This window comes from Triturus cristatus, chromosome 10 (assembly GCF_964204655.1).
Source record: "Triturus cristatus chromosome 10, aTriCri1.1, whole genome shotgun sequence".
NCBI classification, from domain to species: domain Eukaryota; kingdom Metazoa; phylum Chordata; class Amphibia; order Caudata; family Salamandridae; genus Triturus; species Triturus cristatus.
The window spans coordinates 585700089-585721695 of NC_140593.1; the positions used below are offsets into that span (position 1 = coordinate 585700089).

At 45.3% G+C, this 21607-nt stretch overlaps 1 protein-coding gene across 2 annotated transcripts in view; it reads right to left on the minus strand.

The window, feature by feature from the left end:
• RRN3 (RNA polymerase I transcription factor RRN3) overlaps positions 1–21607 on the minus strand; it is a 454090-nt gene that overhangs the window by 274637 nt on the left and 157846 nt on the right. For both annotated transcript variants that reach the window (XM_085632098.1, XM_085632099.1), the window contains exon 11: positions 14446–14581. In XM_085632098.1, the coding sequence (XP_085488224.1) occupies positions 14446–14581 (136 nt within the window). The remainder of the gene's footprint in view (positions 1–14445; positions 14582–21607) is intronic.

Here is a 21607-nt window from a genome sequence, read left to right on the forward strand (position 1 = left end):
GTTTTTTCCTTAGACTTTAATTTACATGTTGTTGTTTCTATCATGTCTGGTAGTCAATCAACTGATTCAAGAACACTATACCTATTTGTCATCGGAATACTAGACCAAAAATCACTTTGGGGTGACTCTCTGTATACCATTCGAGAACCCCAGTCCTCCCGCCCTCCTCTCCAGTGTTGTGGTCTCGATGCGTGCCAGGGGCCATCGTTATCATAGTGGCGGGAACCCGCTACTTGCCAATGGTTAGGTTGTTTCCCCTGAGGTAAAACTATTGCTTCCCAAGGGCGAACGGCATAATTTGGGATCCCTTTAACAAGACCAGAAGGATATAAAAAGGAAAGTCTCCTAGTTCCTATTTCCTCATTTGCATTCGAGAACTCCCAAGAGCAGATATAGTTTACCACTCTTGGGTCCTCAAATGTGATCAAAATGCAATCTCCTGGTATAGTTTTTCTACTGTTTCCCACCCATGGGGTCCTGCGTACCATCAGGATCCTACAAGTCCAATTTACTGGTACAGGACGATTAGTATTAAGCCAGTATTGGACTTTATTTTTTAATGACCACGTAGGTTCTGTATTTGGGTTATCTATTTCAGGGACGCCTGTCATTACAACCACGAAAGGAGTTGCTTCTGGGGGCAAATCCACAGCCAGTCTAGGTTCAGGAGGCTTCCTTACGTTGCCACTGTTACTATCGGGCACCACGGTTTTTTTGGGGGCTTTGTTTGACGGCGTTATTTTTTTTGTTAGGGATGAGTTTTTTTGGGGCCAGGGTTATCGGAGCTAATATTTTTTCTTTTGGGGTGTTATTCTGGGACGGAGTTGTCACGAGGTTTAGGGTGGGTTCCACTACTCTATTGCCATGTCGCACTTTAGAAGGAGGTAATTTTGGTGTTACTTTTACTGATACATTTTCTAAAACTTTATGTTGTCTGTTTGCTGGCTTTTGAGGGGGCAACTTAGTTCTTTCCTTGCTACAATCCCCTGGGCCTTGCTTAAGTTTTATCTCATCTATCAGGTTCACTAGCTGTTTCTCTATCCGCATTAGTCTTGATTCAAGTGGAGCAAGGGAAGATTTTAGGAGGGCCGTGAGATTGTTAATCAATTGTGAATTATCAGTCTCATTTCTTATTTTACTGTGAGGTGAGTGCATAGGAATTTCTTGGTTTGTTAATTCTAGAGTGTCTTGCGTAGACTGATTTATCGCTATTAGATCAGATAGCTGTTCTGCGTTGTGAGGTTCTATCTCTTCCCCACTACACTGATCAGCAATTTGGCGAAGACTAGAGTTTTTAAAGGTGTTTTTTCGTTTCCTTATGGCACCCTCTCTCCTCCCTCTTGATTGTCTCACTTCTTCCGGTGTTAATTGAGGAATCATGTCTGGTGTCTTCTCTAAATCTAAGCTTGTCTGGAACTCAGATAGTTGGGAGGCCGATAAATCAACGTTATTTGGCAGGCTACGCCTACCCTCGCAAAGTGGCCTGCGCCCATCTGTACTAAGAGTTTCCGGGGTTTTTGCATTCCTTAAGTTTCCAATGGATGATCTTTTGGCCAAAGCTAAATCCAGAGAGACCCTATCTTCTATTAGGCTGATACTCTGGTCAATAAATGTATTTGCCTTGGCTATGAAGTCATCCATGGGGCCTAGGCACTTCCCTCCACCCCCCTTCACTTTAGATTTTTTCCCTCTCGTTAATACCATGTTTTCTAGATACCAATGGAAAGTGGGTGAGGGATTAAGTGTACGTATTCAGGTATCGTTGCACTTTTAAAACCATAAATATACACTAATAATATAATCTGATAAAATTACATGAAGTAATACGTACACTGTTCGCACAAGGTTAAGAGCGTTAGGGGGATGGCCCGGTCCGGTCTCTTCCGTTCTCTAACGGCCTCAAACGGCCCGCTCTTTGCCCGGTCTTAGCCCCGTGCTAAGACCCGCGCGCGTCCCGCTAGCGCGTGTAGGCAGGGAAACGTACATATAATAAGGGGTAGCAGTGTTGGGGGAGGAGTCAGGAAGAGGACCAGGTGCGGCTGATCTGCTTCGTGCACAGCACCCTGGTCCTCGCAGTCCTGAATACGCCGGTTCTTGCAGGGTCAGCACTCCAACAATGCCCCAAATAGCAGCAACAAAGTCCCGGTCCCTCGAGCGGCTCCCGCGAAGCGGGGGCCGCGAGGCGCGGTATTGGTTCCAAGAAAGTTGAAATGAGAGTCCAAGGAATCCCTTCAAGGGCAGCAGCACCAGCCAAGTTCACAGACGGAGCCCACGATGCTGGGGCTACACCGCCTGTTTAAAGTGTTGGGGGAGGAGTCAGGAAGAGGACCAGGTGCAGCTGATCTGCTTCGTGCACAGCACCCTGGTCCTCGCAGTCCTGAATACGCCGGTTCTTGCAGGGTCAGCACTCCAACAATGCCCCAAATAGCAGCAACAAAGTCCCGGTCCCTCGAGCGGGACCCGCGAGGCGCGGTATTGGTTCCAAGAAAGTTGAAATGAGAGTCCGAGGAATCCCTTCAAGGGCAGCAGCACCAGCCAAGTTCACAGACGGAGCCAACGATGCTGGGGCTACACCGCCTGTTTAAAGTGTTGGGGGAGGAGTCAGGAAGAGGACCAGGTGCGGCTGATCTGCTTCGTGCACAGCACCCTGGTCCTCGCAGTCCTGAATACGCCGGTTCTTGCAGGGTCAGCACTCCAACAATGCCCCAAATAGCAGCAACAAAGTCCCGGTCCCTCGAGCGGCGCCCGCGAAGCGGGGGCCGCGAGGCGCGGTATTGGTTCCAAGAAAGTTGAAATGAGAGTCCAAGGAATCCCTTCAAGGGCAGCAGCACCAGCCAAGTTCACAGACGGAGCCCACGATGCTGGGGCTACACCGCCTGTTTAAAGTGTTGGGGGAGGAGTCAGGAAGAGGACCAGGTGCGGCTGATCTGCTTCGTGCACAGCACCCTGGTCCTCGCAGTCCTGAATACGCCGGTTCTTGCAGGGTCAGCACTCCAACAATGCCCCAAATAGCAGCAACAAAGTCCCGGTCCCTCGAGCGGGACCCGCGAAGCGGGGGCCGCGAGGCGCGGTATTGGTTCCAAGAAAGTTGAAATGAGAGTCCGAGGAATCCCTTCAAGGGCAGCAGCACCAGCCAAGTTCACAGACGGATATTGGGAATTAAATGAATGCATGATGCCATCATTCCTAGTATGTTTCCCACTGTCATCACTGTCAGATGTTGCCCCTTCTGGTAAAGATGAGTCTCCTTCAGTAAAGCTAATGTTCTCTTGCAGCTTGGGAAGGCCATCCTTAACACGGTTTAATTCTGCGCCTAGGAACACATTTACTTGTTCTGGCTCTGGTGATGATTTTTTCCAATGAATTGAAAAACCCAGCTGAATTAGTGTTTGTATCACCTGTTGTATATGCTGTTTGCAGAGAAGGTATGAGCTTGCTCTTACCAGCAGTCATCTAGATACGGGTAGACATGAATTCCCTGTCTCCTTAGGTGTGCGGCTACTGTTGCTAGTCACTTTGTGAACACTCTTGGTGCCGATTTGAGTCCGAATGCTAGCACCTTGAACTAATAGTGTCTTGCTGACCACGAACCTTAATAGGTTCTTGTGTCTTTCGTTCATAGGGATGTGCAAGTAAGCGTCTTTTAAGTCTATGGTTGCCATGTAATCTCCTTGTTGCAACTGAGGTATCACCTCCTGCAGTGTTGTCATTTTGAACCTTTGTGTTTTTATGTACTTGTTTAGGAACCTTAAGTCTAATAGAGGGCGTAGTGTTCCATCTACCTTTGGAATTAGGAAGTACGTTAGGTGAATGCCTTTGTTCCTTGCCTTGTGAGGTACATGTTCTATTGCATGTTTTGTTGAAGTTCCTGCACTTCTTCCAGCAATTGAGATAATTCCCTTTCTGAATGTATCTCTAGCTTTGGTCTTTTGTTGGGAGGTTGCTTGTTTAGCTCTATGCAGTAACCGTATTCGATTATGTTCAACACTCACTTGTCCGTAGTGATTTCCTTCCATTCTTGCAGGAAATACTTTAGTCTGCCTCCCACTGGTGGTGTATGATGAATGAACTGTTCGCTTACAGGATGTTGAGTTTCTGTAGGTTGTAATGCTGTGGGTACACTCTGTGATGTTTTCACTAAGTGTGCCACTTTAGGAATGCAATCCCTTGGTGGTGGTCTATGGAACGCCTCTTTGTTGTTGGCCCCTTCCCCGTGGGCGCCCACGAAAGGACCGTCTTCCCTGCTGGTTCTGTTGTTGACCCTGCTGTTGACCTTGGTTTGATTCCAAGTATGTTTGCTGGTATGCCTGGTGTGAGGTAGTAGGTTGGTGAATCCCTCTACCTGTTGGTCTTCATGACGGGGTGCCCCTACGCATGCCTCTTAATTGTAGAGCGCCCATAGACCTTGCTGTGTCATTGTCTTTCTTCAACTGATTTAGTTTATCATCAACAACGCTCCCAAACAGTTGTTCTCCATTGAATGGTGAATTAATAATGCTGCTTTGGACCTCTGGTTTGAAACCTGAGATTCTCAGCCAAGAATGCCTTCTTTCTGTGATGCCAATCATCATTTGTCTACTGGATGTTTCTGCTGCTTCCAGACCAGATTTCAAGCATGTATTTGCAGTTTTTTCTCCCTTCCACTAAGTGGGTAGCTCTGTTTTGGAACTGTTCAGGTAGGTGTTTCAATAGATCCCTACCGCTTCGCAAATCTGATATGCATGGCGGTTCAGCAATGCTTTAGAGTTAGCTATGCACCACTGGTTCACCGCACTTCTCTCGACCTTTCTTCCCACTAGGTCTATCCTCTTACTTTCTTTGTCCGGTGGTGGGCCAGCAGTGGTTGGCACATTGGCTCTTTTTCTAGCCATGGAAGTGATAAGAGTCAGCTGCTACTGACCCTTTGATGCAGATTGGATCTTTTGAAGAATGTTTGTATTTCTTCTCCCCTCTTGAATGTGACTGCCTTGCACGTTGCAGGCTCCTTAAATGCTCCCTTTCCTTGGTAGTATTGGAAGTAATTGCTTTCTTGACTGTATTGGCATTAAACTTTCCAACAGAAAACATGATTGTGGTTTCTCCTCTTCCAAATGCACTCCATAACTTTCAGCTGCATTTTTAATCACCCGATAGTATATCCCAATGTCATCTGGCGGCGAGGGCCTCGAGGGGTGTTAAACCTTCACTCACCTGAAAAGCAGGTCGTTCAACTTGAGAGATGTGATGCTTGTTCCCGATTCCCCCAAGAATCTCCTTCAGACGAGACTGAATATATAAACAGCCTGCCCAAATAAAACTCTTCAGGGAAGGGGGAAATGGGACAAAATAATAAACAGAAAGACACTCCGACTCTTGCTTATCCTTCTAAAAATGGGCTGCCTGCTTCGTCTTGATAGTGTCTATTTGCAAAACAGGAGAACAAAAGGATCATTAGCTCACTAAATAAACAATGTTATAACAGTTATTATTTTCCACAATAGCTCAGAAAATCGTACCTTTCTTTTACTCAGGTTGAGTCATAACCTGAACATCGTTATACAAAGTACAATTCTGTAATTACAATAATTACTGCTTGAGAGTCTTGTTTTGAGAAACCTTTTGTAGAGTTGTCGATTTAACAATTGTTTCTTAGTGTATACACCTTCTGCAATGTACACCAATGTTCTAATGTCTCTTTGTTCTCACAAAATCCTTTCTATTGTTTTCACAGAGTCTTTGCCAAGAAAAAATGACGTTCCAAGATGAAGCACTTCGAAGAAAACAAGCTAAGTCTTTTCTGCTTGGAATTAGGAATTATTTGTGCAAGCTTGCATTATCTTTTATTCTAAGGCGCCAAACTGGTAACAAGAAAAGAACTTACTTTGATGTAACGCGTATAGTCTGTCAATTACTCACTGACTTCTGTTTTTGTTTCCCTTCTGGAACGGGGAGCTGTTTCGCTGTAACTCCGGAAGAGATCGCTAAGGGTTTCCTGGACTGCGAGGGAAGGAACAGGAGTCCGGACCGGAATCACCGATGCGGAGGCAAGGAGCTGGAATCCGGGACGCAGGAGCTTGAAGTCCGCCGTCAGGTAAGTGAAGAACAAACGAGCGCAAGCATGATTCCTTGCGAGTCTGGGGTTTAAATAGCTTGCGGGAGGGTGGGGTTCTCACCGGGAGGGAACAAGAGCACACGTGCAAATACTCGTGTTAACAGGTAGCTGTTACGAACGTGACTTCCAACTGTCTAGCAGGGGCATGTTTACAACGTGCTTGTAGAATCAACGTGACAATGCTGCCATGCTCTCTTGAAACGTGCTACGAGAACACGCTGATTCGTACATCTTTTCAAACAAACATTTACAAAACCAAATGGGAGAAAATTATACACATTGTAAAAGTCATGAGTTTACACTTGTCAAATTTAGCTGTTTCACATCAAGGATCTTCTGATTGAGTCTGAGCATGATTGTTACAACAAACTGTAACAGTCGCTCCCCTTAAAGGCCGCCCTACAGGGCGAGGCTTGAGAGGGTACCTCAAATAAAATTGCCTTAAAAGCCGAGGGGCATGAACAAACGATGCTGGTTCCCAAGAATTTTCAGTATCATCAAAACCCTTCCAAGCTATCAAATAATACAGTTTACGTTGTATTCTTTTTGCATCCAAAATTTTTCGCACTTCATACTCTAAATGCCCATCAATTTGAATAGGAGGAGGTGGAGGTTCGGGTCTAGTATCAGGATTATATGGTTTCAACAAGGAGACATGAAAGGCAGGATGTACTGGATATTCTAAAGGGAGTTCTAATTGTACAGTTACTGGGTTGATGATTTTGTCTATAGTAAATGGTCCTATGTATTTTGGTGACAATTTTCTTGAACTTGTTAAGTTTAGATTTTTTGTAGAAAGCCACACCTTATCTCCTATTTGATATTTAGGGGTATCTATCCTGTGTTTATCTGCTTGTCTTTTCATTGATTCCTTATATTTGTTTAAATGTTTAATAGCCTTTTCTTGTACGTCTACTAGTGTAGATAATCGTTCCATGACTCCAGGATTTAAAGAAGGAGTGACTGTCACAGGCAATGCTTGTGGATGATAGCCCTGCATAAAGTAAAACGGAGTACACTTGGTTGCAGAATGTACATTGTTGTTATAAATAAACTCTGCAACAGGTAACACTTTATCCCATTCAGTGGTAAACTCTGCCATTAAACAACGCAGTGTTTGTAGTAATGTTTGATTTACTCTTTCTGTTTGGCCGTCCGTTTCAGGATGAAAAGCCGTAGAAAGAGCTATTTCCATTTTTAAACTTTTTCCTAAATTTGTCCAAAATTTAGAGGTAAATTGACTGCCCCTATCTGAAAGGATCTTGGTTGGCAAACCATGTAATCTCACAATTTCTTTAATGAAAATGTCAGTCAACTCTGCCGCTGTAGGTAATTTAGTTAAAGGAATGAAGTGTGCCATTTTTGACAAATAATCCACTACTACTAGAACAGTCGTGTAGGTATTAGACATAGGTAAATTAGTTATAAAGTCCAAACTAATTGTGTGCCAAGGAGTTGGAGGAGTGGGTAATGGTTGTAATAAACCCATAGGTGCTTTATGCAGAGATTTATTTCTGGCACAAATTGGACATGCACTGACATATTTCTTAATATCTGACATCATTGAATGCCACCAAAAATGTTTTTTGCAGCTGTCTAGAGTCTTTTGTGAACCTGGATGACCAGCTAAACTTGAGTCATGGTGCCAGGCCATTACTTTTTCTTGCAATTCCTTAGTTGGTACATACAATAAAGCATCATGATAAAATAAACCATCCTGTATGGAATGAAGAGGATTTTTTAGCCAATCTTGGGTTATTAATTTCAAATGCTCTTCTCTGATACTTTTTAAAAAATTCTCTTGAGCAATTGGTGCCAAAATCTTTTGTGGAGGAATTATGGGAGGACCTAATTCCTCTTTTCTCAGATCTGTGGTGTACCCATATCTAGATAGGACATCTGACTGGATTTGCTGTACTCCTGGTCGGTACGTTATAACAAAATCAAAGGCACTAAAGAAGTTTAACCACCGCATTTGCCTAGGTGTTAACGCTCTTACAGAACTAAAAAACTGCAAATTTTTGTGATCACTAAAAATTGTGACAGGAAATTTTGTGCCCATTAAATGATGCTTCCATTCGGTAAATGCCAACTTTATTGCCAAGAGCTCCCTCTCGGCTACAGTGTAATTTTGTTCAGCTGGCAACAGTTTTTTTGAATAATAAGCTACAGGATGAAGTTGTCCATCCTGAACATCTCTTTGAGAAAGCACAGCTCCCACCGCCACCTGTGATGCATCTGCCTCAACAAAAAAAGGAAGATCGGGGTCTGGATGCTTCAATACAGGTGCAGAGGTGAATTTTTCCTTGAGTGATTCAAACGCATGAGCCGCTTGCTCTGACCATACAAATTTTTGTCCCTTGTGCAACAATTTAGTTAAAGGTACTACAGTTTCAGCAAAATGTGGAATAAAACGCCTGTAAAAGTTGGCAAACCCTAAGACCTTTTGAATTTCTTTTACTGTTGTGGGTTCAGGCCAATCCTTAATTGCATTCACCTTTTTAACATTCATCATTATGCCTGCTGGAGATAAACAATATCCAAGGAACTCAACTGTGTCTGTATTAAAAATACATTTTTCAAGCTTAGCAAACAAATGATTTGTAGACAATTTCTGTAAAACCGCTCTCACTTGGTGTACATGTTCCTCTCGAGTTTTAGAATATATCAGTATATCATCAATGTATACAATTACGCAAACATCAAGAAATTCATGCAACACCTCATTGATAAAAAATTGGAATGCTGCCGGTGCATTGCATAAACCAAATGGCATGACTGTATATTCAAATAATCCAAACTTGGTTTTAAAAGCAGTTTTCCACTCATCATTTTCTTTCACTCTGACAAGGTGATATGCACCTCTCAGATCCAGTTTTGTATAAATAGTGGAATGGCGTAATTGGTCAAGAAGAACAGGAATCAAAGGCAATGGATATTTGTTTTTTATCGTGGCTTTATTTAACCCGCGATAGTCAATGCAAGCGCGGAGACTTCCATCAGGTTTAGGAATAAAAAAGAGTGGCGAGGATACTGGAGAGGTGGAATGTCTGATAAAACCTGATGCTAATAGTTCATCAAGATACGTTCTTAAATACTTAGTTTCCTCTTCAGTGAGGGCATACACTCTGGTGTTAGGCAAGGTAGCTCCGGGTATTAAATCTATTCGACAATCATATGATCTATGAGGCGGTAAAGAACCAGCCTTCACAGGATCGAATACATCTTTAAAATCTTGATATTCACATGGTAAATTCGCCAGATCAGTATTTGTAGAGGCACAATGTAAGGTTGTCATTGCGTCATTCAATGCTTCCTGATAACAAGATTCTCGACAATAAGTGGAATCTAAGGTAACTGTTCGTAAGGTCCAATTAATTTTAGGGTTATGCAAAGTTAACCATGGTACCCCTAAAATAAGACCAAATGTTGGTGTATCAATTAAGTCAAAGCAAATTTGTTCGGTATGTCCATTTTGACACACCATAATCAAAGGACTAGTTTTCTTTGTTATCATTCCTGAAGATAAAGCCGAACCGTCCACTGCACAAACAGCTTCAGGTTGAGCCTTCCATTCAATGGGTATCTGTAATCTTTCAGCCATTTTAATATCCATAAAATTTCCAGTGGCTCCACAATCTAATAAGACTGAGACTGAATGACGCACATGGGTATTAACAATCAAAACTACCTGTATTAGAAAATGTCGTGGAATTCTGGGGACTACATTAGTTGCAATATCGGAGGTCATTAAAAGGTTCTTACTCGCACAAGAGACCCCCCTTCTTGACGAGTTATTTAGTTTTCCTGCTCACTAGAATCTGTTATGACTGAACTGATTTTCTTTGGTCCTTTTGGTTTAACAGGACACTCTTTTGCAAAATGCCCAGACTTGGCACAGTATAAACAAAGGTTCAACCTTCTCCTTCTATCTTTTTCCTCTGTGGATAATGGTCCCTTAATTGTTCCAATCTGCATAGGCTCAACATCTGAAACCTTCGTATCAGTTTCTTTCTTATCAGATTTTGACACAGAGAACCTTGGCTCAAATCGTACTTTTTCACCTTTTCTTTCTCCTAAGCGATGATCTAGTTTTACAACTAAATCTACCAAGTCTGAGTATTCTTCCGGAAGATCTACAATATGAGCCAAAGCATCTTTTAGGTCATCGCGCAAACCTCTGTAAAACAGGGATGTACGTTTTTCCTCCGGCCACTGGGTTTCAGTTAGAAGTCTGTTAAACAAGGTTACATAGGTTAACAAGTCTTGTTTACCTTGCTTTAGATTTAGTAACTCATTGTCACTGGCTTGGACATAAGTATGCTTCGCAAACAATTTTGCCATGGTGTTTTTAAATTGTGGCCAGTTATGTAAAATGGGATCGTCCCTATTCACATAAGGTATCGACCAATTTGCTGCTGTACCCCCCAGATAAGAGAGCACAAACGCCACTTTGGTCGCGTCAGTAGGAAACAAGTGTGGTTTGCATATGAAATGCAACTGACATTGGCTGAGGAACACATCGAATTTACCTGAATCGCCAAAGAAGCGTTCTGGGGCTGCCAAAGGAACAACATTAGGGACAGCTACCGTGACTTGCACTGGAGAAGAATTAGAATCTGAACTCGGGAATACCTTAGAAGTTTTAGACTTAGCACCAAAACTTAAAGAATCTGACTCAAGCGTGGAAACAGGATTTCCCCATAAAGAGTCTCTTGGCTTATAACGAAGAACCTCTTGTCTTAAAATCGTATTCTCATGTTTTAATGAGTCGATTTCTACTTGCATTTTCTGCAACATGTCTGATATGGATTTATTTCTTTCTAGATCTTCAGTCAATGCCTGCGCCATTGCTTGGCCATCGATTGTATCGTTTTCAGAATCCATATCTCTCAAGGAGAACCTATTTATTGTGAAGGCTTGCGCTTCTGTTAAACCTTCACTCACCTGAAAAGCAGGTCGTTCAACTTGAGAGATGTGATGCTTGTTCCCGATTCCCCCAAGAATCTCCTTCAGACGAGACTGAATATATAAACAGCCTGCCCAAATAAAACTCTTCAGGGAAGGGGGAAATGGGACAAAATAATAAACAGAAAGACACTCCGACTCTTGCTTATCCTTCTAAAAATGGGCTGCCTGCTTCGTCTTGATAGTGTCTATTTGCAAAACAGGAGAACAAAAGGATCATTAGCTCACTAAATAAACAATGTTATAACAGTTATTATTTTCCACAATAGCTCAGAAAATCGTACCTTTCTTTTACTCAGGTTGAGTCATAACCTGAACATCGTTATACAAAGTACAATTCTGTAATTACAATAATTACTGCTTGAGAGTCTTGTTTTGAGAAACCTTTTGTAGAGTTGTCGATTTAACAATTGTTTCTTAGTGTATACACCTTCTGCAATGTACACCAATGTTCTAATGTCTCTTTGTTCTCACAAAATCCTTTCTATTGTTTTCACAGAGTCTTTGCCAAGAAAAAATGACGTTCCAAGATGAAGCACTTCGAAGAAAACAAGCTAAGTCTTTTCTGCTTGGAATTAGGAATTATTTGTGCAAGCTTGCATTATCTTTTATTCTAAGGCGCCAAACTGGTAACAAGAAAAGAACTTACTTTGATGTAACGCGTATAGTCTGTCAATTACTCACTGACTTCTGTTTTTGTTTCCCTTCTGGAACGGGGAGCTGTTTCGCTGTAACTCCGGAAGAGATCGCTAAGGGTTTCCTGGACTGCGAGGGAAGGAACAGGAGTCCGGACCGGAATCACCGATGCGGAGGCAAGGAGCTGGAATCCGGGACGCAGGAGCTTGAAGTCCGCCGTCAGGTAAGTGAAGAACAAACGAGCGCAAGCATGATTCCTTGCGAGTCTGGGGTTTAAATAGCTTGCGGGAGGGTGGGGTTCTCACCGGGAGGGAACAAGAGCACACGTGCAAATACTCGTGTTAACAGGTAGCTGTTACGAACGTGACTTCCAACTGTCTAGCAGGGGCATGTTTACAACGTGCTTGTAGAATCAACGTGACAATGCTGCCATGCTCTCTTGAAACGTGCTACGAGAACACGCTGATTCGTACATCTTTTCAAACAAACATTTACAAAACCAAATGGGAGAAAATTATACACATTGTAAAAGTCATGAGTTTACACTTGTCAAATTTAGCTGTTTCACATCAAGGATCTTCTGATTGAGTCTGAGCATGATTGTTACAACAAACTGTAACAAGGGGTATGTACCAATCGCCTCTGCTGGTGATTCGGCGTCGAGACCTTGCCATTGGAGGTCTTGAGTCTCTGAGGTCGCCGACTCCACATACGTGTTGTTCATCTACATCCCTCTCTTCCTCGAAGAAGTAATCTTCCTCCTCTTCTTCGTCGAGCGGTTTGGGTGTCGTTGGTGGCTGCAACTCAGACGACTTTTTCTACTTCTGTAGAAGTTTTCGGGGGTATCTTGATTTGCTTCAAGCTTTCGTCGAAGACTTTTTTGCGCTGTAGTATGCTCGCCATTTCAGCTTTAAAGCGCTTCCTCTTTTTGTCAACCTCGGCTGCATTCGTTTAGACAACAAGTGGTTTGGTCTTTCTTTTTGCACTTGCAGACGCCGATGAAGTCGTCGAAGTCTGTTTGGAGCTCTCCTTTGTTGACGTCGAATCGTCTTTATTGTGTCAGTCTTTCGACGTCTTTGATTTTTCGAGGGTCTTTGCCGTTCTGGAGTCCTTGTCCGAGGATCCGATCTGAGGATGCTTCTCCGGTCGTTGAGTGCTTCGACGCCGAGTCTCCTTTCGAGGCTTTAGATTCTGTTTTTCATGACTAGTCTACTTTTTTTGGGGGGGGGGGGGGGGCGAGGTATCTCTTACCTCCTTAGAAGTCTTCTTCTCGACCACTACGACCTGGGCGTCTGTGTCCTCGTCAACTTCAGGCCATTTGGCGGCATTGTTCTCTTCTTCGCTGGAGAGGCCCAGGTCTCGAAGCGATGGTGGAGGACCCTGTCCCTGCATGTTGTAGTAGGCCCTTCTCTGCCTTTCTCTCACCGCCAACGTCTTCGGGGTGAAGGCCGAGCACGCGTTGCAGTATTGACTTTGATGATCCAGCCGGAGGCAAAGGTTGCAAACTGGATGCTGAACTTTCTGCGCGTACTTGTGGTGGCAATTCTTGCAGAACTTGAACGGTGTTTTGTCCATTACTTTGCGCAGGAAGCCCCCTGCGTGTGCATTCTCCGGTTCATCGAAGTTTTGTTGTTTTCACCTTTCGGCATACTGCGACTGTTGAAATCGACGACCAGAACGTCGAAGGTAGGTATCGCTGACCTGCAGAACTCATTTCTTCAATTTTCGTGGATTCTTCTCTCCAAATCCTTGGAGCTCCTTCCGTAACGATCCAGACCCAACGGCAGAAAAAAAACTATCTAAAGATGGCGACCAAAGGTGGAAGTTTCCGGAGGAAGCCCGCTGATGTCACGGAAAGACACCAAATGGTGGTATGTCGACGCCCACCAACCACGAAAAAAACCAAAAAAACAAATACAGTAATTCAGGATCTAACCACTATATGGTGGAATAATGCACAGCATGTGAATCCAGAAAAGATTCATGCTGCAAAACATATGTGACAGACAACCCCACATTCTTCACACCAGATGACAGACTGCTTAATACACCAAACTGTAGCGACCAAGATCATCACTTCCTCTCATACACTGCCAACATGGCCATACATTTCATTTCCTTTGCCACCAGACTCGATCGTCTTGAATTTAATTTGAACAGAAAGATTATGTAGTTCTACTAAACCCCTGGCGACTACTCCTGCTGCTATCATAACCTCAACAACTTAAACATTTTCACTAGCCTTATCTTACAGTATGCCTAGACTGATTTATTAATGGTGTAGTTACCAGCATACTACACCCTACTACTGGAGTAGTAACCCTCCTCAATAGCCCAATGCTCCTTTCAGCACCATAAAATCTAATTATCACTACAGATACCATTTAAACGCATTCCTAATCCACGCCTTCATATAGACACAGGTAGATTGACAGCAAACCATACACATTATTCAAGGTTCAGATTCTAGTTTTGGTAATCCATTTAATGACTTATCAAGTGCATGTTATTTCTCACTAGATACCGGGTCAAATCCCTCTCCCCAGGGCAGTCACAAAGACCATCATTATTACCGTGACCGAAGGCACCGCTCCTCAAATTTCAGATCTTTTTACCCCTCCTAGTATCCTAGCTCCTCTATGTCTTATGTTATATAACCTCTACACAATATTTTTGAGCAAATAAACACAAATCAATTTAAAAAAAAAAGGTGTCTCTTGATTAGTACAAACAAATGATAGCGTCCTTACCATTTACATAACAAACATCTTTGATGTATAGAAAGAGAATGGACATCAACACATCCAAACGTTCTGCTACAGGATGGCTCATTGCTAGACTCCAAGGTGCACCATTTTTACCGTCACATGTTTCTTCATCTTCATCCTTTAAGGAAAACAAAAAGCACTGTTTATTGATTTTATTGGGTAGAACTTTAATGGGTAAGGCTAATACAATCAAAGTACCATTGTATGAAACATCAAAAAGTAAGCAGCTAGCATTCCTTTCATTTTCAATATTCTGAACAAATGGAACATATTTAGCTATTAAGTAAGCATCATTAAATTTAGTGATGTTCTTAAATTACAGAAATAGCAAGTGAAATGTAATCAAAACACACCCTGTAAGTTAATCTTTCCTTCTAATTTTCATGCAGAGTAATTTTACTAAACTATTGAAATGACGTGTCTTCAGATGTGTGAAGTTACTTAAACCAAATCCTAATAAACAAGATAACTATTTATTCTATGCAGTTGCTTATATGTTGTGTCTCAAATCAATGTGTTGGGTAGTTTTAAATAGTGTATCTGTTGTACCTCTAAAAGTACCCTTTACGATTCCTTATTGTAGGTTTCATTTGTTTGGACAATGTTTATTAACATTCTATATACGCAAACACTAGACAAAGCATGAGGATAAGACATTGGTGACAAAGAATGCATCCATTTGACATTGAAAGATTTACTTAATATTAGTGATGCTGGAACAAATTTTAGTGTGGGGGTGCTGATCAATATTGTAACCACATTAAAGGCATAGGGATATGATACAGGCCATCTTTGAAAACTCAGCAATTGCTCCCAGAAAAAAAATATTTGAAGGGCTCCTTTAAAGAGCATTCTCTATTTTCACTCTTGCAAATGTTATGGGCGTGCGCCAGCACTACTTGTTACAAAGGCACTGCTTAACATAGAGGGAAAGAAGGCTGCTACATGGGGTCTGTGATGGCAGCTCTCCTGATGTTCCTTTCTTTAACCACAGTGAAATAAATGTCCTCTGTACGAGACCTTAAACAGAACAAGCATTTACAATGCAATGGTCTCTGCATTGTTTAAGTTAGAGCTATTGGCATTGCTCAAGACATTATTTTTGTTTATGTTTTTAAAACATTTAAAGAAACGGCATTGTTATTTACAATGTCAATAGCTTAATCACTCTCAAATGCGAGACCTATTGCATTTGCACCCACACACAGAGCCACACACCCAAAGCCACCCACACACACAGAGCCACCCACACAGAGCCACTCACACAGAGCAACCCACACACAAATAGAGCCACCAATAGAGCCACCCACAGAGCCACCTACACACAGAGTTACACACACACAGACAGACCCACCACGCATAGAGCCACCTACAAAAAAGCCACCCACACACAGAGCCACCCACACAGAGCCACCCACACACACACAGACCCTCCCCCACACACACAGAGCCACCCACACACACAGCCACCCACACACACAGCCACCCACACACACAGCCACCCACACACACAGCCACCCACACACACAACCACCCACACACACACACACAACCACACAGAGCCACCCCCACACAGAGCCACCCCCACACAGAGCTACATGGTGTGAGGTGAGGGTGGGAGGGGATCTGGGGGATCGGTGGGTCGGGGGAGGGGGGCCATTTAGCAGGGTGGCATAAAGGTGCGGACAGCTGCAGGGCCACGGTGGTGCATAAGAGCCGGGAGGGCGAGGGTGAAGCGCTCTCTGGGGAGGGATGAGGGTCACGGTACAGGGAGCAATGCTGGAGAGGGCGGGGGGTGGTTGCACTTGGTGATAGCTGAGCTGCAGACTGCTGCTGCACCCCGGCTTCGCCCGTTGCATAGGGGACCCATGCGGCCTTTAGCGGGTGTCGGTCGCGGTGGTGCTCAGGAGCAACAGGGGGAAGACCTGGGGGTAGGCAGGAGTTGCGTGGTATTTATCCCGAAGCCTTTCGTCCTTCAGAGGCCGGTTGGGTGGGTCACAGTTTCAGCGGGGCGCCCGGGAGCCATTGGGCAGGGGGGGGTAGGTGATGGCCGGGAGGGGCCATGCAGTGTATGGTAATGGAGGAGGCGGGAAGGGCCGAAGGAGACCAGTGCAAGTGGCGCCGATCAGACTGTCACCCAATGCCAGCCAAATGGGAAATGATTTAGCATTTTGTGGATGTAAAGAACAAGTTACTTACCTTCGGTAACGCTTTTTCTGGTGGATACAGTATCTGCCTGTGGATTGCTCACCTTGTGAATATCCCCTGCGCCAGCAACATTCGGAAACTTTTGTAGCAGTCCATGCCGATGGGGTCGAAGATGACGTCACAGAGACACGGCTCCGCTCGCGACTCCGCTGACGTCACCGGCTCCATAAGAAGACCTCGTCGGCGTGATGACGTCAGTTCCGCCCCTTTTTTCCGTGCATTCGAGGCACACGGACGGACTGACAGCAATATATATACACAGTATACACAGTATGCATATCAACACACTCAGTGTGCAAAATAAATAACAAAGCACAAGAAATAACACAATGCTTTTGACAGTGAAAAACACATTTGAAAACCCATCAATAGAATTACAGGCATAGAAATACCGGTATAGAAGGATGGACAACGGGGAGGCGGGTGGGTCAGTGAGGAATCCACAGGCAGATACTGTATCCACCAGAAAAAGCGTTACCGAAGGTAAGTAACTTGTTCTTCTGATGGATACATCTGCCAGTGGATTCCTCACCTTGTGAATAGATTCCACAGCAGTCCCCACTCCCGGAGGAGGGTGTCCATCCCCCTATACCAGAAAATCCTGAAGGACGGAACGAGCAAAATGTCCGTCCCTCCTCACCTCGGTGTCCAAACAATAATGTTTTGCGAAGGTGTGGAGGGAGGCCCAAGTTGCCGCCCTACAAATGTCCTCCACAGGAACACCCCTAGATAAGGCAGATGTAGAAGACTTTGCCCTGGTAGAATGAGCCCTCAAACCCTCCGGAGGCTCCTTACCAGCTAGAGAGTAGCAGATCTTGATGCATAGTACAATCCATCTGGAAAGGGTGCGCTTGTGCACCACACGACCCTTTCTGCAGCCAGCAAAGCCCACAAAGAGCTGGTCATCAATCCTGTAGTTTTTTGTCCTGTCCAGGTAAAAGCTCACCGCCCTCTTAGGGTCCAAGCGGTGAAGCCTCTCCTCCTCCTTGGAAGGGTGTGGGGGAGGATAAAAGGAAGGAAGGGTAATGGACTGCCCCAGATGGAAGGGAGTTACCACCTTAGACAAAAACGCAGCCCTGGTCCTGAGTACCATTCGTTCAGCATGAATGGTCAAGAATGGGGGTTTCGAACTTAGAGCTTGAAGCTCACTTACCCTCCTTGCCGAGGTGATTGCAACGAGGAATACCGTCTTAAAAGACAAGAGCCTCAGGGGACACTTGTGTAAGGGCTCGAAGGGAGAACCCATAAGATAGGTTAAGACAAGGTTCAAGTCCCATTGAGGCACAATAAATGGAGTAGGAGGAAATTTGTTTGTAAGGCCCTTTATAAAACGAAGAACAATAGGCGACTTGAACAACGACGGCTGATCCGGCAAACAAAGGAAAGCCGATAGAGCCGATAAATATCCTTTCACAGTAGCCACAGCAAAGCCTTGCTGGGCAAGAGAAAGAGCAAACTGTAGAATATTAGACAGACGAGCCTTCAAGGGATCAATGGACCTCTCTCCACACCAGAGAACAAATTTAGACCACCTATATGAATAAATAGATTTGGTGGAGTGTCGCCTGCCGATAAAATAACATCCACCACATCTGGTGGGAGAGAGAAAGAATTCAGGTTGCCCCGTTCAATCTCCAGGCATGAAGGTGTAAGCTCTGGAGGTGGGGGTGTAGAACCTGCCCCTCCGACTGCGAGAGGAGGTCTGCCCTCAGAGGGAGACGGAGCGGAGGGCACGAGGATAGGTGGAGAAGATCTGTATACCACACCCTTCTCGGACAATCCGGGGCGACCAATATAACTTGGGCCCGGTCTTGGCGAATCTTCCTCAGAACCCGAGGAATCAAGGGTATGGGAGGAAACGCGTAAAGGAGTCGTGAGCTCCAACTCAACTGAAATGCGTCCCCCAACGCCCCCTGCATCGGATACTGGAGACTGCAGAATGACGGGCAGTGCGCGTTCTCGAAAGTGGCAAACAGGTCCACCCGAGGTGTCCCCCACGTCCGAAAGACGTGACGAACCACCTCCGGATGAAGCCTCCACTCGTGGTCGGCGGAGAACTGCCAACTGAGACTGTCCGCACGCACGTTCAGAACTCCGGCCAGATGATTTGCCATCAGACAAATCTGATGGTCCTGAGCCCAGGACCATAGACGCAGGGCCTCTCTGCAAAGACAAAGAGACCCCACTCCTCCCTGTTTGTTTATATACCACATCGCGGTAGTGTTGTCCGTCAGGACTTGAACAGACTGACCGCGAAGGGAAGGGAGGAAGGCCTTGAGCGCCAAGCGTATCGCCCGCAATTCCAGAAGGTTGATGTGAAGCAACCTTTCCTCTGGAGACCAAAGACCCTTGATCTCCAGATCCCCCAGATGAGCACCCCACCCTAAGGTGGATGCATCCGTTATCACTGTGGCCACCGATGGAGGTAAATGAAAGGGCTTTCCCTGGGACAGATTGCCCTCGACGCTCCACCATGATAGATCCGCTGCAGCTTCTCTGGAGACCCTCACAGACTCCCTGAGATCTCCCCTGTGCTGATACCATTGCTTGCGGAGGCACCACTGGAGCGCCCTCATGCGCCAGCGTGCATGGCTGACCAACAGAATGCAGGAAGCGAACAGACCGAGCAGGCGAAGGACCTTCAGAACTGGAACAACCGCTCCGTTGTAAAACAAAGGAATCATTTCCTGTATGTCGAGAATCCTTTGAGGAGGAGGGAATGCTCGACACACAGTAGTGTCCAGTACCGCACCTATGAACAGGTTGCGCTGAGAGGGCACCAGGTGAGATTTGGGCACATTGATTGAAAAACCCAATCTGTACAACAGCCGAGTTGTATCCTGCAGATGACACAGCACCTTCTCCGACGGCTCCGCCTTGATCAGCCAGTCATCCAAATAAGGGAAAACTGAAATCCCCGACCTTCTGAGATGGGCTGCTACCACTGCCATCACCTTTGTGAAGACTCGAGGTGCCGAAGTAAGACCAAACGGGAGGACCGCAAACTGATAATGTTGCGACCCTACCGTAAACCGGAGATACTTCCTGTGCGACTTCAGGATGGGGATGTGGAAATACGCATCCTGCAAATCGAGCGACACCATCCAATCCTCCTGATTCAGCGCCTGCAGAACCTGCGCAAGAGTGAGCATCTTGAACTTCTCCTGTTTCAGGTAAAAGTTCAAGATTCTGAGGTCCAATATCGGATGCAATCTGCCGTCCTTTTTCGGAATCAGAAAATACCGGGAGTAGCATCCCTGACCCCTCTCCTGCTCCGGAACCACCTCTATCGCACCTTTTTGAAACAACTTCAGGACTTCCTCCTGCAGGAGAAGACGGTGGTCCTCCGAGCAAGCTCCCTGGCAAGGAGGGTAATTTGGAGGGAACTCCCGAAAGGGAAGGGCGTACCCATTTTCTACAAGATCTAGAACCCAGAGATCCGTAGTTACAGACTCCCAATCTTGTAGAAAATGGGTAAGCCGGCCCCCTACAGGACCAGCATGATCCGGAATGTCGGATCTAGGGCTGCTTTGCGGTGGTGGGAGGGGCTGAGGAGGAGGAAGAGGAGGAGGAGAGTTGACGGCCACGTGAGCGACCCCTGATCCTTCCTCTGGATCCCCTGGACGAAGAACCTTGCTGTTGCTGCTGCTGCTGCTGCTGGGTTGGTCTATAAGTGCGAAAAGTCGCCCTTCCAAAACCTCTATACCTTTTGAAAGTTCCTCTCGGCTGGGATTGAAGGCCCAACGACCTAGCCGTAGCCTTACTTTCTTTAAAGCGTTCGAGAGCAGCATCTGCCTTCTTCCCGAACAAACCTGACCCATCAAAAGGTAAGTCCAATAAAGTCGACTGCACATCAGAAGAGAATTCCGAAGACTTCAGCCACGCACCCCTCCTGGTGGCAACCGAAGACCCCATGACTCTGGCAACTGAGTCAGCTGTGTCCAGGCCACTTTGGATAACTTGGCGAGCAGCCGCCTGGGCATCAGATAATACCTCATTGAAGCCGGCCCTATCCTCTTCTGACAGCTTCGGTGCCAACTTCTTTGTTGAGTCCATAAGCGCGTGTATATAACGCCCCAACAAACACGTCGCATTTGATGACTTTAGAGCCATACTGGCCGATGAAAAGACCTTTTTGGCCGATTGGTCCACCTTCTTGGCCTCCCTGTCTCCTGGAACCTGAGGAAATGCCCCTTTTGATCGCCCCGAACAAGCCGCCTGAACCACCAAGCTCTCAGGCGAAGGGTGCGAAGTTAAAAATTCAGGATCCCCTGGAGCCACTCTATATCTCCTTGCGACTGCCCTGGAGACTGCAGGGGCTGAAAAAGGTTTGCGCCATACCTCTAGCACAGGTTCCATAATAGCTTTGTTAAAAGGCAACAAAGGCTCTGAGACAGCAGCAGGTGAATGCAACACCTCAGTTACAATATTAGATTTAAATTCCGTTGTCGGCAATTGGAGATCCAACAATTCCGCAGCTTTTCTAATCACCGCATGATATGGTGCGGCTTCTTTAGAGGGCTCATCCGATGGTGGAGTGATCTCCCACTCTGGAGACAATTCCAGCCCACTTGCCTCCTTTAATTCATCAAACACATCGTCAGAGTTAGCCAACTCACCCTCTTCAGCCTCTTCCACCAGAAAGCGTCTTTCATCCACCACTCTCTGTGCTTCCCTTCTTTTTTTTTTTTTTTTTTTTTTTTAAAAAACCTTTATTTTCAAAAGTCAGGACACAGCTATTCAGCCGACAACCCGGAGGTTCGGCAGCATCGATATATAGAAACAGAGATGCGTCCCCAATACCATGAAAAGAGAAGTGCAAAGGTTCAATTTTAATTAAACACAAAAACGCACAACAAACCCCAGCAAGGCAAGAACACTGAAAGCCCATGATGAGCCCCCCAGGGGAGGCCGGACCCCACTCATCTAACAGTTA